The sequence below is a fragment of the Cucurbita maxima genome, unplaced genomic scaffold (genome assembly GCF_002738345.1).
Source record: "Cucurbita maxima cultivar Rimu unplaced genomic scaffold, Cmax_1.0 Cma_Scf00008, whole genome shotgun sequence".
Lineage (NCBI taxonomy): Eukaryota > Viridiplantae > Streptophyta > Magnoliopsida > Cucurbitales > Cucurbitaceae > Cucurbita > Cucurbita maxima.
In genome coordinates this window covers 1,562,965-1,578,899 of record NW_019272024.1, presented here as the reverse complement: position 1 = coordinate 1,578,899, position 15,935 = coordinate 1,562,965, and the positions used below count along the sequence as shown (strand labels likewise).

Here is a 15,935-nt window from a genome sequence, read left to right as displayed (position 1 = left end):
TTAAAAAATTTAAATTTAAAAAAAAAAAAAAAAAAAAAAAAAAAAAAGAAAGAAAGAAGTATAAAAAAGGAAAAAATTAACATAGATACGCTAAAAGGAAGACAAAATAATGAAATAGGAAATCCCAGCTTGAACAAAACGGCACAAAAAAATAACATCTTTTTAAGGACAATGTTTTGGAATCAGAACAGAGCTGCAAAGAAGAAGAAAAAAAGGGAAAAAAAATTACCTCCAATGCAAGTTGACTGAGTCTTCTATACGATGATGATGTGGTTCTCCTAACAGAAGAACTAGCTTTTCCAGTGTCTTCAGGAGTTTTAGTCACAGATTTATTCATATTTACAGCAGCTGCCTTTTGACGAGTACCCCTCTTAGAACTGTGTTTAGTTTTTACATTAGTCAAATCATCATTAGGTCGATAATTTGGCAGTGCAAGAACCAGGGTTTTAGGACTTCTCTTCCTTGTATTACTATCCCAGCCTTGGTCATCACTTGAATCCATAGAAATACTCGCGTACGTGTCATCACTTGAGTCAGTAGGAACATTCCCGTATGTCTCCTTCAATAATGAAAGAGAGAAATAATTTAAATGTATGGGAATTCTTTAACTCATTCAGTCTAAAACTAAGCATGGGCCCTGTTAAATATCTAGACTTCGTCTATTAAACATTTAATGCCCGGTAAATTCATTTTATTCACACAAGACACATAAACATGTTGGACTAAAGCCATCTTGATGGGAACAAGGCCTTGTTTTCATTTATTATTATCATTATTTTGACAAAAGAACAAAGAACAAAAGTAGCTAAAAAATAATTTACAAGAGGATAAAAGAATGAGAAATCATTTACAATTGATGGAAAATTTTCAAGATAAGAGCCTAATATTAACCAAAACATCACTTAATTGATTAAGACACTAGTAACCTTCCAATCAAATATTTGAATTCCCCACCTAACATCTATAAGTTGTATTCTTTAGAACAAAGCAAAAGAAAAAAGGAAAAAAACGACATGTCAATCAACTATGCTTGCATAATGTTGAGAGATAGTCGCCCATATACTTCAAAGAATACATTGGAAAATAGCAATGTAATTTTTTCTTGCATAAGAATATAAATATTATTATGATTATAAAAGAATACTCACATCATGGAGCTTCTTGTAATCCAACCGTTCCACCTGTCTTCTTCCCAAAACAGGTTCAGGACCATCCTTATCAGGACCAGACTCTAGTAGACTTGATAGCTCATTATACAGTGAACTCTTTCTAGGACCACCTCCAGAGCTTCGCCCATCAGGGTTTTTCATAGACGTAGTATTATTCAGTGATGAAGACACAAGGTTATCAGCTTTGGAAGAGGGGTTACTGTCAAGTGCAGCTAAATCCTCAGAATCAGATGTAAAGTCAGAACTTGAACTTTCCTGTCTAACATCTTCATCACGTTCTGGAGCACTGGGATCATAGTCATCATCCTCCGAGTCATCGGAAGGGAGACCTAAGTACTGGTCAACATTGGGTGAAGACTCTAATTCCTCAGAAGCAGAAGCATACCCAGATGTTTCAGAACTTGATTTATCGTCCTGGACAATAGTATCTGGAACATCAGGATCATAATCATCATCTTCAGAATCATCTGAAGGAAGACCTAAGGCATGATCAAAATTTCGTCCAGCAGCTGATGCTGCGGCCTCGGGATAGACTTTCTGCACACAGTTAGAGGAAAATGACACTACAACAAACACCCAAAACAACCCTATTTTAATATAGGTTGCAAAACTTTAATTACCTCCCAACCATCAGTGATGGAAAGTCTTGATCCTTGAAATTCATTAAGCAGATTCAAGCAGTCATCTTTGCAATCACATCCGGGGCATAGCCATCCTTCATCATCCAGCGGAACTGTGAGAGGAAAGGAGGGAGCATGAATGAAAAGTAACTTGAGAAACACAAATCCACTTTTTAATTTTAATATCTAGTTGGCAATGAGAATATTACTGTCTGTATTTAGCAAAGGTGGTTCTAAACAGAACTGATGGAACCCACGATCACAAATACCATCACACAGTATGATGTCATTCTCAAGGGACAATTCTTTGGATCCACATTTTGCACAGAATATCTGATGCAAGGTCAGAAGTTCACAAGGAAGTCACTTATCACAAAAAGCAGATGCTTTAACAGAGCCAAAATTTATGCAGAATGAATCAAAAGATAACATCTAGTAAAAATTAAACTTAAGATCCCCCTACATCTTCACTGGCTATCTGTCCTTGAGAATCGAATAAAGATTTTGAAAGGCCTCCTTCGCCACAAAGTGCATCAATACGTTGAAATACATCTCTTATTTTTAATTTGCGCCGCATTATTTCATTTGATGCCCGTTGAAGTTCCTTTTCAGGCTTCAATTTATCTGAGCTGCACTATTATAGTAATGATCAGCAGATGCCACGCATTTCATTACATCAATTATGACAGATGAAATGAAAAGATTAAAAAATCATAAAGAGCATTAGTGACTGAAACAAAGATCAAATTATAACAAGAACTTCAATATTGATCCGAACATAAGTGTATAGAAATTGCTATCCGCTTCATTTCAGAATGAAATAACAACAGATTTAACTTCTAGGTTTATTGTCATTAGAAGTATTAGAAGTCTGACTTGGTCGAAGTCATAAATCTTGAAAGCAACGAAGAAGATAGAGTGATTACTTGTAAGTAATAGCTGCTAAATATGAAACGATCAACAAGGGTACCAAACCCAACACTGAGGAACTACGTAAGGCTGTAAGCTTGTAACAATCTTTTAATTAGATCCACTCTTAACCATGGGGAAGAGACCTGCAAGGAGAGTTTAAATTTTGTGTTTGGATGGCTTGGAGGAGATTTACCGTCCTGCCTTTCCTTAGTACTCACTACGCACTGTATGAAAATCGAACAATTACTTAAGAGGGGGGAGGGGGGCATTTCAAAGTACACAAACACTACAAAATCAGTGGAGGCGTTTACACAAGGAGTCGATGACCATTTATCAAAATCACCAAAGACAAAGTAATACAAGAAAGTATCAGGACAAAGTCAATGTAAGATCTATTAAAGGTGAAAATACATACCTGAACCCTTTCCAGCCTTCACTAGAATAAGCTTCAATCAAGTTCTGTTCATAATTGATGCGGTTCAGTAAATATCTCAAATGATTCCTGATTGATGAGAATTCATCGACTCTTGCTCCCTTTCCTTGTATGTTTCTCTCCTTCTTCTTCCCTTTTCCCTCTTCAGCAGTAAAATTATTTAAGTCATTACTTGGTTCAGGATCTTTATCTTTCTCTTGGGTCTTTGAACGCATATTTCTGTCACTACTTACAAGGGACCTTAAAATAGAATTTATCTTCATTGATTTCAAAATTCTCTTATCCTTGTGATCCGATTGTTCTGAATTACTGGGGACTGTTTCTAACTTTTGGAAAGGAGTATTTTGGGTTAATTCTTCAATAGGAGGGTTCATCTGTTCAATATAGTTTTTGTTGACAACTTCAGGTGGAAGTTCAGAGCAGTCAACAAGAAGAGTCGTTGTCTCAACTTCAATAGGTACTATCAAATTTTCGGTATCTTTATCACAGCATAATAAATTACCAGCCTCAACTTGATCATTATCAGCAAGGTTAGAGAAAGTCTGATTGTGTTTTTCTGATAATTCACTAAGCACATCTCCTGAACCAAGTTCCTTATTCTCTTCCTCCATATTCTGCTGGACCTCTGGCTTTTCTTCATCTGGACCGCCAGTTTTGTTGGTATATCCTGGAGTTGCTTCCAATTCATGCTTTTGCTCATTTGAAAGACAAGTTGGCATTTCAGCTTCAACACAGGTTTTGGCTTCTTGTACGGCTTCAGCATTATTATTACTTCTCGATTCTGTACATTCATCTCTTTCTTCCATATGATCCCCCAAGACTATCAACTAATCTCCAGTTTGACTAGTCCTATTCCTGATTACATCAACTACAGGTTGCCAGACTTGAAGGCCAAAGAATCAACCACCAAGACAACGTAGATTTTTGCTTATCACTTCTGGAGATTAAAAGCGCCCATTCCTACTCGATCAATCCGGAGTTCATTTTTTCAACTTCGACAACTGCCTGGGAGTGGCAATTTTCTGTTTCTGAATGCTAAATATATATATATTCTACATACGTATATGGACCACCTGGAGCATTCTCCTCACAGAACTTCTCCACGAACAATCATCAATCTTGACCATCTGGCACTGGAGAGACACCAAGATGACTACCATCAACCATATTAAGGGATGTAAGGCTAGTAGTGACAAATAATAAAATTGAATCTTATCGCATTCAAGAGATATTTTGGGTTCTTTAATCCACTCTTTCATTTCAGAATTCAGAAAAAGTATCAGCTAAATTCATTATAGGAATTTTTTAAGTCTACTGAAATATATATATATATCTTACTTGAAAACAATCTCAAAATATTTCCTTTATAAGCATATGACTACAAAGGCACATAAACTAAAAATAAATAATAAAAAAACTTCACTAAACGATTATTTCTAAGATTAAGTTTTATTTACTCAAAATTGCTTCTATGTAGTAATTTTTACCTAGAACCAAACTTTATGAACTGAACGGATATTTATCGGTATATCTAATTTTGAGGTAGATTAAAAATTATACACAAAAAACGATTTTGTGTGTGTGTGTGTGTGTGTGTGTGTGTGTGTGTGTGTGAGAGAGAGAGAGAGAGAGAGAGAGAGTACAAACAAATTCTAATGACCATTATTAATTCAAAATTTGAGACAATATTAAATTGCAAAGAAAATGAGGGCGAGGCTCTACGGTAGTTACAAAATGCCCAACCATACGCAGAGCTGAGGTTGGCACGTACTCCAATCCTCACCTCAGAAATTTTCACGTTCAAACTCACAAATAACTTCAATTACGTGGAACTACGCTTCCAAGGGAAAAAATTAAGCTCGACTTCATCAAAATCAAGATTTTAGCAATGAAATTCTTCGAGATAGAAGAGGTCAGTCCCTGGTTTAATACTTCAAAAAGGAGAGACAACATGTTGAAAAAAATAACTCCAGAATCATGACGCTTCTTTCTCCGAAGTTTAAGCAAACAAAACGACAAAGTAGGAAAAAAGGAAAGAGAAGAAACAAATGCAATTAACAAGCTGAGAATTTGAACAGAAGAACAGTGCAATGCATTAGCTTCCATAACTCCATTTTCCGTTTCGCACGAATTCTCAAGAAACAAACATAATCTAGCAGAAACATAAGAACGTAAAAGAGAAGGAAGGAAAAAAAGAAAAGAAAAAACCTATTGGAAAGAGGTACCTGGTGCTGGCGAAGAGCATAGTATTGTCCATGGAAGAGGGCGGCTACGGATCTAATTGGTGGTGAAGATGTTTATTTATGCAGCTTTGGAAGAAAAGTGTAAGAATTTTGGCGATGGTGGTGGTTGTTCTTCTTGTTCTTTCTCTTTTCAGCGCGCGGAGAGAATAAAGCGGCTTTGTCTCAGAGTCCTCCAAATCTGGGCCACCGTTACTCTCTGCGCACCGTCTGCCTTCCGCAACCGCCGCTAATAATCATATTGCGCATCTCATTTTGGGCTCCATTCCGTCTTTCGGCCCATTTTTTACCATCTCCTTTTTGGGCCGAGCCAGCCTTTCTCTTAATGGTCTTGGAGCCCCAAATGATAATGACTTAGTTGACCTCGATAAAAAGTATCTAATGAATTATGAGCTAAGCCAATTCGTTATTGCGTTACTTACGGCCCAGCGACATATGCTCGAGCCTCTGGCACTAGTTTAAAAAGAAAGTTTTAGAAAACGAGGTAGAGAGATTTTGAAGAAATTGGTGTTACATAATATGCAAGCAAAAAAGACAACAACAACGACACCTCAATGAAAGCAATCATAAAGATAAAATGACTAAAAAAACCTTAAAAAAATAAAAAATTACTCTTTATATCAACAAAGTGTATCTTTCTTTTACGTAGCTCAATCACAAAAGCTCTAAAACTAAACACGTTAGACTCAAATATGGCGTCGGTTAAAGTTCACCAACCCACTTAATTATTATAATAATATTAATAATATAAAAAGTAAAAGAATTGGAAAAGGAAGCATCGTAGGGGTATTCCCTTTATTTATTTATTTATTTTATTTAATTATTTTCTTGCATTTTTCACCTTCCTCCTACCGCCACGTTTCTACTACTTTCAATATAAATTACATTTCTTTCTAAAACAACGTGTTTCACTTTTTACCCTTTTTTTTTTTACCATAAATAAAATCTCCCTAAACTTTATATTTCATTTAAAAAACAATATAAAAATTTTATTAATTAAACTTTTAAATACAAAAATTAAATAAGCATGAAACCCACGTGAGGTACAAAAATTTTAAAAATAATTATACTTAAAAACTGATAATTTTATAATAATAATAGTAAAAATAAAGTGATTGAAATAGCATTAATTGCAGATTTTAATAAATGAAATTAAAATATAAATATTTTTGGGTAACATTTAATTATGTAAAGTACAATGTTAATAAAGAAATTAAGTAAGCATTGGACACAACATGGGCATTTAATTAGCCTTAATGCAAGCTAATTAATGAAGGGGCAATTCATGTGCATTACCTAATTTTGTAGTCTCCCAATTAAAAGTCGGTTCCATTTTTTATTAACTAATTATTAATCAGGTGAAATATAATCATTTTTTTTTAATTATTATATTTATTTTTAAAAAAATAAAACAAAATATTATCTCATCAACATGTTAATTATAATATAGTTTTTTTTTTTTTTTTGGGAACATTCTCTGTGTTAGTGTACTTTCTTCGATTAATAATTAAATTCTAAACAAACTCTTTTTTTTTTTTTTTTAATTCCCTATTATTTCACTTAAATTCATATAATTATTTCTTCAAATTTAATAAATATAAATATATTTTAAACGAGTAACTAAACATTACTTATAAGAGTGTGAAAATCTCTCCTGAATAGACACATGAGAGACTAAAATAGTTACAAATAGTATCAAAACTAAACAACAAACGGTGTGTCAGCAAGTATGCTGGGTGTCTGAGAGGAGAGAAGACAAAAGCTTCCAAAAGAGCGAAGTTAAGACCAAGGGGACAAGGAAAGTGAGATATCTTTTGGTGCACTTTTTTACTTTTATTTTTCTTTCCTATTTGGACCACAAAAAAAATATTTATATTTTCTGTTTTTGTTCGTTAAGATATTAATATTATCGAAGTCATAAGAATTGTTCGATCTTAATAAATTTTTTAAATAATTTAATAAAAAAGTGTCACATTCGTCGTCAGACAACAAATCATTTAAGACAAGTTAAGTATGTTCTAATGGAATTCAATCATGACTTTGAAATTTACTCATCATAAAATATCTTATTGGTTGTTAGGTTATTTTTTTAAATATTATATTTAATGCCAATTATTCGATAAGCTTCCGAGATTTAGTCATTATTGTTGTGCGGAAAGCACGAGCAAAGGAAAACATTAGTTTAGTTAGGGTTGATTATTGCAATTAGCTTAGCGAAAATAATTACTAGAGATATTTATGTAACCCACAAGGTCGACTTGTTTCGAACAAAGTAAGAGACATTTTTTTCATAGGTCGAAAACGAAGATTACATTCTCCATACTTATCCTCTATCCCTTTCTCTCTCTCACTCTATATATATATAGGGGTTGAAAACTTACTATAACATCAAAATTTGAAGATATGATAATTAAGAATCTTTTGTGGATAATTTTTACTCAGATCTTTATAATTTTGGGAGTAAATAAAATGTGGTGCGTGATGTTACTTGCATACTATGAAAATAGTAGTTTATGTCCCTCACATCGAAACAAGCAAAACTACGACTCTCAAAAAACTTTAGGGTTTAGGGTAAAGTACGACCGTGACACATGAGAAGCAAACAAAGCAGTGACACTAAAGAGAGTAGATTGTGATCCTCACGTCGAGACAAGCAAAACGGCTCCTCAAGAGACTTTAGGGTTTAGGGTTTTAAGTAAACTATGACCGTGACACATGACATGCCTGGCAATCACTACCCTGTGTTTTGGGGAGTGGTCCAAACAGCCAAGAGCATAAGACAAAAGGGCAAAAAGGCGCCATGGACATTAGCATTGCATGCATTGGAGATGTGTTTTTGGGTTGGGATTGAGCTGGTGAGAGGTCGGTGTCTATATGATCTTTTGCCGCACAAACAAGCAGCTTTTGGTTCCTCTTTTGTGTTTGTCCATGGCGGTACACTTAACCTTGAATTCCCAGGAAAAAAACAGATGGGGAGATCGAATTTTGTATACTTCCCCAAGCCATATCAAACACAAAGATCCAGTTGCATCATAACTAGTCAAAATAAATAATTGAAGAACATTGAAGGGAGAAAACTTTTGAACAAAGCAACCTTAAGCACTTCTATTGAACTTTCTCCGACCACTAACAATTTCCTCAAGTTTATTAACTCACACACGCCACAGCAGGTCCTCTTCTACGTTTGGTTCAAAAATGCCTAAACCACCCTGAAACTAATTTTGTCTTCACCTTATTTTATCCAAGATTTCATCATCTTTTTATTCAGGGACGGTTGTTGGGTAGTTGCCGACTTGTAGCCAAGGTGTTTGATAAAATGTGTGAGAGAAGATGAAACCGAAATTTGAGGGGAAAAGAAATGGGAAGTTGGGGTTTGGGTCAACCATGAAGAAAACAATATGAATGTAGTAAATTAAGTTGATTGGAGAGAGTTCAGAAGTTTGAAGGGATAACGCTTCCGCAAACAGTGTCGGCTGGTCTTCGTTATTTACATGCTGGATTGTTATAAAGTCTGCTCTATGACTGTGATGGTCTGCGCTGCGGCGTGCCTGCCTACCTGCCTGCCTGCCTGCCTGCCTGCATTTCTAACAAACAAAATTTGACTCTCCAATGGCAGCCTCCCTTTTGTTTATTATTTTCTGGACGGTTACTCCACCTCATTTTAAATTTTAAGACTACTTAATCATCTTAGACTAGAACAAGTACCCTAGAACACGTACCTTTGGTTTAAATTCAAATGGGTCAATACCTTATTTTCCTTTCTTAAAACTCATATCCGAGAAATCATATCTAACCGCCCAACCTTATCGTTAGCAAATATTATCCGTTTCGCCCATTACTTATTATCGTCAATCTCACGATTTTAAAATGCGTATGTTAGGGAGAGGTATTAAGATCACACATCGGTTGAAGGGTAGAAATAAACATTTCTTTCAAGTGTGTGGAAACCTCTCCTTGACATACGCATTTTATAATTATAAGACTAACGACGATAAGTAATGAGTCAAGATAGACAATATCTACTCGCTGTTCATACATTTAAATTAAATAATAATAGAGAAATTGTACTTCCATCCACTATTTTATTATTATTCATTAATGGGTCTCATCTAATTTTTTAATGGACATAAAAAGAAAACTAATAATTAGACTTCATTCGGCAAAAGGAGTTGTTATTTAATTCAAATAATAGAGCAACATATTCCAATGAAAATAGGATAAAATTGGAGGGAGGGGGAGGGGCTATTCAATAATATTAAAGTTGGAAAAGAACGGTACCTTTATTTGGGCAAGTGCAGCACGTGCGAAACGAGAGTTATAGGGAATTATGGACCGATCCCATTCTCCTTCGCCACTTGTCGCCAAATACTTTACCCCAAACCAATGAATCAAAATTCAACAATTGAAGTAACTAAGTTTGAGCTTTAAGGCGAAAAAAAAAAAAAAAAGGACAATATCTGGTAATAGTGGATATGGACTCTCACATTCCAAGTAGAAGAGAGTAACCCATCAATAATGGAAAAAGAGGGTTCATGTTATTGAGTAAATTGAGCTAGGAGTGAAATTATATTTTCTGTCGTGAACGCCCACACCTACCCTTGTGGATTCGGTGCACGAAAATAGATAAAGAGGCTTCCTCATCTCTAATTTTGAGTGTGGAATAACTACATTCAAATAAGTTATGTTTGATTAAGTTAGAGGGAAGAGAAATCACATAACCTTCACATGCTCGTCTCACTAGCTGCAATGTCTACGTGATGTGGGCCCTTCATTGTCTCCATTTTCCCCTGCATCACAAAATTCAGTCTTCTTCCTTTCTCTCTCTACGCTCCGTATAATTCCGTAAGCTTCCTCCCATCTCCTCTCCAATGTCTACTCAACCTTTTCTCCTACCCCACCCAGCTGGGTCCTGACCCAGTCAACCTTCCTACGTGGCACCTCCCCCCTCCTCTGTATATAAACCCCCCTCTCATCACCATTCCATCTCACTTCACCCATCGCCACTTCTTCTTCCTCTTCAATTCCGTCGCTCTCTTTCTTTCTCCAATGGCTGTCGATTCTTCTCTCTCTTCACCCCTCGGCCCTCCCGCCTGCGAAAAGGACGCCAAGGCTCTTCAATTCATCGAGCAAATGACTCGCAACGCCGACGCTGTCCAGCAGACAGTCCTCGCTGAAATCTTGACCAGAAACGCTGCCACCGAGTACCTCCGCCGTTACTCCCTCGACGGCACCACCGATCCCCACACCTTCAAAGGCAAACTCCCGGTCATCACCTACGAGGATCTCGAGCCCGACATCCAACGGATTGCCAATGGAGATCGCTCTCCTATCCTCTCCTCCCATCCAATCTCCGAGTTCCTCACCAGGTAAATTACACTGAAATCTCTTCATCGGAGCAATTAGAAATTTAGAATAGTTGAATCGATTTTCTGATGCTGTGGTTTTTGCAGTTCTGGTACTTCTGCCGGTGAGAGGAAGCTTATGCCGACGATTAAGGAGGAGCTGGATCGTCGTCAACTTCTGTACAGTCTACTCATGCCAGTTATGAACCTGTAAGAGAAAGCAACAATATCAATGGCGAATTTGAATTATTTAAATTAAAAGCGCGTAAAATTTAATTTATTCATGCTTTCTGTTTTGGACAGCTATGTGCCTGGGCTGGATAAAGGCAAGGGGCTTTACTTCTTGTTTGTGAAATCGGAGACGAGGACTCCGGGTGGGCTCTTGGCCCGACCTGTTTTGACCAGTTACTACAAGAGCGACCACTTCAAGACCCGACCCTACGACCCGTTTGTTGTCTACACGAGCCCTAACGAGGCCATCCTCTGCCCCGATTCCTTCCAGAGCATGTACACGCAGATGCTCTGCGGTCTTCTTCAACGCCACCAAGTCCTCCGCCTCGGTGCCGTCTTCGCCTCCGGCCTTCTCCGAGCCATTCGATTCCTTCAATTGAACTGGCAGGACCTTGCTAACGATATCCGGAACGGAACGTTGAATACGAAAATCACCGATCCGTCGTTGAGAGATTGCATCGAGAAGATCCTTAAGCCGGACGCGGAATTGGCGGATTTTGTTTCGGATGAATGTTCGAAGGAGGATTGGGAGGGAATCGTGACGAGGATTTGGCCGAAGACGAAATACCTCGACGTGATCGTCACTGGAGCGATGGCGCAGTACATTCCAACGCTTGACTACTACAGCGGCGGATTGCCTCTGGCTTGCACGATGTACGCATCTTCCGAATGTTATTTCGGACTGAATCTGAACCCTATGTGCAAGCCATCGGAGGTTTCCTACACTATAATGCCAAACATGGCGTACTTCGAGTTTCTCCCTCACGAGCCAAATACCGAAAGCGATTCGCCGCCGAAACTCGTCGACCTGGTAGACGTGGAGGTCGGAAAAGAATACGAACTAGTAATCACAACATACGCCGGACTTTACCGGTACCGAGTAGGCGACATACTCCGAGTTACCGGATTCCACAACGCGGCGCCTCAGTTCCATTTCGTGAGGAGGAAGAACGTGGTCCTGAGCATCGACTCAGACAAAACGGACGAAGCAGAGTTGCAGAAGGCAGTGGAGAATGCATCAAAGCTTCTGAAGGAATGGAAGGCGAGCGTGGTTGAGTACACGAGTTACGCAGAGACGAAGACGATTCCAGGGCACTACGTGATATACTGGGAACTGATGGTGAAGGAAGCGGAAGGGAAATGGCCGAGCAAGGAGGTAATGGAGGAGTGCTGCTTGGCAATGGAGGAATCACTGAACTCGGTGTACCGGCAAGGGCGAGTTGCAGACCATTCGATCGGAGCTTTAGAAATCAGAGTGGTGAAGAACGGAACATTCGAAGAACTGATGGATTACGCAATTTCCAGAGGAGCCTCTATCAACCAGTATAAGGTGCCGAGGTGTGTGAACTTTACTCCCATTATGGAACTTCTCGATTCTAGAGTAATATCCGCACACTTCAGCCCTGCCCTGCCACGTTGGACTCCAGCTAGGACACGCTAATTTCTTTTTCTTTTCTTTTCTTTTTTATTTTTCTTAAATTTAGGGAAAGAAAATGAAAAATGTAGGATGTGTCGGGGGCAGTCTTTATTGTACTTGCTTCTCATAACTAAATTAATGGAAAATCACATTTAATTACTAAATTAAATTACAAATTTAATCCTAAACTTTATTAGGCAAAAAGTAAAAAATTTAAAATTAGGGTGTGAATAAAAAAATAATTTCTTTTAAAAAAAAACAAAAGTTTATTTTTCCTGTGAGATTCAATAATGGGCTTATATGGGCCTCAAGTTGGGCTGAGTTTCTTAAATTATTTATGGGCTGTGTACAATGAAAACCCAACTCCCCATTATGGAGGCCCATTTTCACACTAATCTTTTGTGAAAAGATTTGGGCATGACTTTAAACAGACAAACAATAATAATAATAATAATAAAATTTAAAACGAGTATGTTAGAGAGATGTTTCTTTACCGTTATAAAAAATGTTTCATTCCACTCCTCAACTGAGGTAGGATCTCACAATCTACCAGCTCACTGACACACCGCTGTCAGACTCGCAGTTTTAAAATGTGTGTATTAGGGAGAGGTTTCCACACCTTTATAAGAAGATGTTTTGTTCCTCTCTCCAACCAATGTAGTATCTCACACAATCCAATCCGGACAAACGATCTTTAAATTTAACACTTTGTAAAAGTATTCCCCACTTATTTAAAATGGAATTTTTAAAAAATTGCACTTTTTTGGAATATTTATAAATGCCCATTTAATCCCAAGTGGAAACTAAAAAGGTCTTCTCTTTTATCCTATTTAATTCCATTATTATTTATACCCTTTTTTAAGGGACACTGTCATTTAAAGCTTGCCTTTTGTACCCATTAAAATTTTCATTATGTTCACACTTTACACAAGAAAAATGTCAACTTTATGTCATTTTTAATTTCTATTTTGATATAATATAAAATATTACATTTTCTATTGAATAAAGGTGAACACTGATTGAATTCGAAAAATTTTTTAGACTAACACGACGTTTCGAATTGGTTGAGTTGGTGATTGAATGACCCGAATAGAGCTCGCAACCCAATCCAACCTAACCGTTATGATGTTGGTTAAATAGTTTGGATTAATCATAAAAAAAGGTTTATTACTGAAAATTTTAAAAGTGGGAAAAGGCTTGCATCACATAAAACGCCGCCGTTTAAAACAAACTTGAAAAGAGGAACGCGATTCAAATTACTGACCGTTAGAGCCACCAAATGAACTTGGCAACTGCAGCTAAGATGGACGGTCCAGATTTTGCGCAATTCTCCATGAACCAACGGATAATTTCAACCTAAAACAAAATTTAAAAAATACAAAAATCTAAATTTAAAATGGCAATTAAAAGTCAAATTTTCTAATAAATAATAATAATTTAATAATATATATTGTCCCGAAGTCATAAGAATAATACAAAAAGAAAAAATAAAATAAAAATAGTTTAGTCAAAGTCAAACCAAAGAAGGAACACAGCTGTCCCCACCATGCCTGGTGACCAAATATTTATTTTATTTTATGTTTAAAAATTTCTCTCTCTATCTCTAGTAATTTATATCTTTTTGGGCATAGTGAGAATCAACCCTGCACGTGCTTTCAACACAAAAAATGAAGATCAAATTATATATATAATTATGTTTTTTTTAGCAAAATAATTTCATTTTTGAATTTTAGAATTTCAAATGTCTTTTTAGAAAAATTAATTATAAAGTCATTATTTAACCTAAAATATTAGATTCTCACAATTACCAATTTTAATATTTTTTTTGTTTAAATTTTAGCAAATCGTTGAAACTAATTATTTTTTATTAAAATTGGTTGAATAATAATAATAATTCCCATACCAAAGGTTTAATTTATATTTCGACCATAATCAACTAGCTTCACGTAAGTTAGTCATGCAAGACACTTCAGCCATGACGAACTAGTTTGGCTGACCCTCGTGGGTGGCTCATACCCTTTCGATGGGTCTGATTGTGGATCATAATCTTGCATAATTTCAACTCTCTCACTCGAATTCATTGACTAATCAGTAATCAAAATAAAAGATATAATTAAATTAATTAAGTAAATTTGGGAAGACTTAGGTGGTAAGATTAGAAGGAATTTAGAGTTGGATTAAAAAATAAAATAATATATATATATATATATATATAAAAGGGATAAGGAAGGAGAACTTTATTGGGAAAATAAAAAATTAAAGAATTTAATTTAATTTAATTTAATTTAATTTAATTGGTAATACTTTTAGTTTTAAGATTCCACCAAAAGCTAAAAACAAAACGCGTTTGTTTGACTACTCGAACGCGCCAACTTTTAGATTCACATTTTAATTATCCACATTACCATTTATAACCTTTTTTTTTTCCTTTTAATTATTAATTTTCTACCCATATTTTAAAAATCAAGTAAGTCAACTTTTTAAAATTAAAATGTTTTTTTATTTTTATTTTTATAGGAAATTTAAAAACATAATAAAAAATTGAAAGAAAATCATAAATTTCAAATTTGGAGTTTTTTAGTTTTTTAAAATTAAGATTTTAGGACTATTTTTCAAAATTTGAGGACTTTAGAAAACGTATTTTTCATACTTTCCGTTATATTTTTAATAAATTATAAATCATGAATTTTCAATAAATAATAAATTTAATAATTATTTAATAATTATCATATTTAAACAATATAAAAAAAACAAACTAATAGAGACTACAAATACTAATTTTAAGGTATAAAATAATATTTAAATATTTGAAAGAATTAAATAATTAAATGAATATATATATATAAGGAAACCTAGGAATTGAAGTAATAAAATAATGAAATTGGATTTATGTTGTAATTAAGTATAAATTAGGGTTGGAATTATGGGGAGTGCGGAGTCACGTGGGAATGGCTTTGGGTTTGGTTCCATACCGAGTGTTACCCCACTCATCTCCCATCTTTTACTGGACTCCTTTTCCATTCTCATTTTCCCCCACTCTCCTCCTTCGCGCGTGCTTCTCACTTCTTCTTTTTTTTTTTTTTCTTTTTTAATATTTCGTTTACTCATTCAAAAGCAAAAGTGGACAATATCATATTTTGTAGAGAGTCGTGTTCATCTAACAGTTAGAAGACAAAAATGAATTAAATTTGACAATATTGATATATAATTTTGTATTTGAGATCGAAATTTCAATATTTATATATTTTTATTTAAAAATGAGTTAAAATTTGCATTTTAAATTTGAATTAAAAAATAAAAAAGAAATGGGGTGAATCAAAATAAAATTTCCCATTTACTTTTTTTTTTCTTTTTAATGGAAATTAAATTTTTTTTAAGGGAAAAATGAAAGTCAATAATGTTCATAACTTGGGGTAAACACTATAAATAAATAAATAAATAAATAAATAAATAATAATAATAATAATAATAATTCTCATTCTCTTATTATAAGAGTTTTGGAGTGATTTTTTCATTTATTACATTTTTGTAACTTGGAATAAAATTTTCTAATTAAATATTTTTGATAAAT

The 15,935-nt window shown here is 35.1% G+C and overlaps 2 protein-coding genes across 7 annotated transcripts in view; one reads left to right on the top strand and one right to left on the bottom strand.

The window, feature by feature from the left end:
* LOC111482621 (homeobox protein HAT3.1-like) overlaps positions 1–5,571 on the bottom strand; it is a 7,606-nt gene extending 2,035 nt beyond the window's left edge. For 3 of the 6 annotated variants that reach the window (XR_002718242.1, XR_002718241.1, XM_023128481.1), the window contains exons 1-7: positions 5,360–5,571; positions 3,117–4,267; positions 2,253–2,418; positions 1,999–2,122; positions 1,790–1,902; positions 1,149–1,706; positions 230–559 (exon numbers count right to left, since the gene is read on the bottom strand). Coding sequence is in view for 4 of the 6 variants with exons in the window: in XM_023128481.1 (XP_022984249.1) it covers positions 230–559; positions 1,149–1,706; positions 1,790–1,902; positions 1,999–2,122; positions 2,253–2,418; positions 3,117–3,940 (2,115 nt within the window). In the remaining 2 variants the exon portion in view is untranslated. Of the gene's footprint in view, positions 1–229; positions 560–1,148; positions 1,707–1,789; positions 1,903–1,998; positions 2,123–2,252; positions 2,419–3,116; positions 4,318–5,359 lie in introns of all 6 variants that reach the window. The other 3 variants (XM_023128482.1, XM_023128484.1, XM_023128483.1) reach the window with 3 other exon arrangements.
* Positions 5,572–10,350: 4,779 nt separating this feature from the next.
* Positions 10,351–12,523, top strand: LOC111483372 (probable indole-3-acetic acid-amido synthetase GH3.1). Its single transcript, XM_023129563.1, has 3 exons — positions 10,351–10,740; positions 10,825–10,926; positions 11,020–12,523. Exons 1-3 carry the CDS (start codon positions 10,421–10,423, stop codon positions 12,386–12,388), a joined length of 1,791 nt encoding a protein of 596 aa, XP_022985331.1. The 5' UTR covers positions 10,351–10,420; the 3' UTR covers positions 12,389–12,523.
* Positions 12,524–15,935: the final 3,412 nt, after the last annotated feature.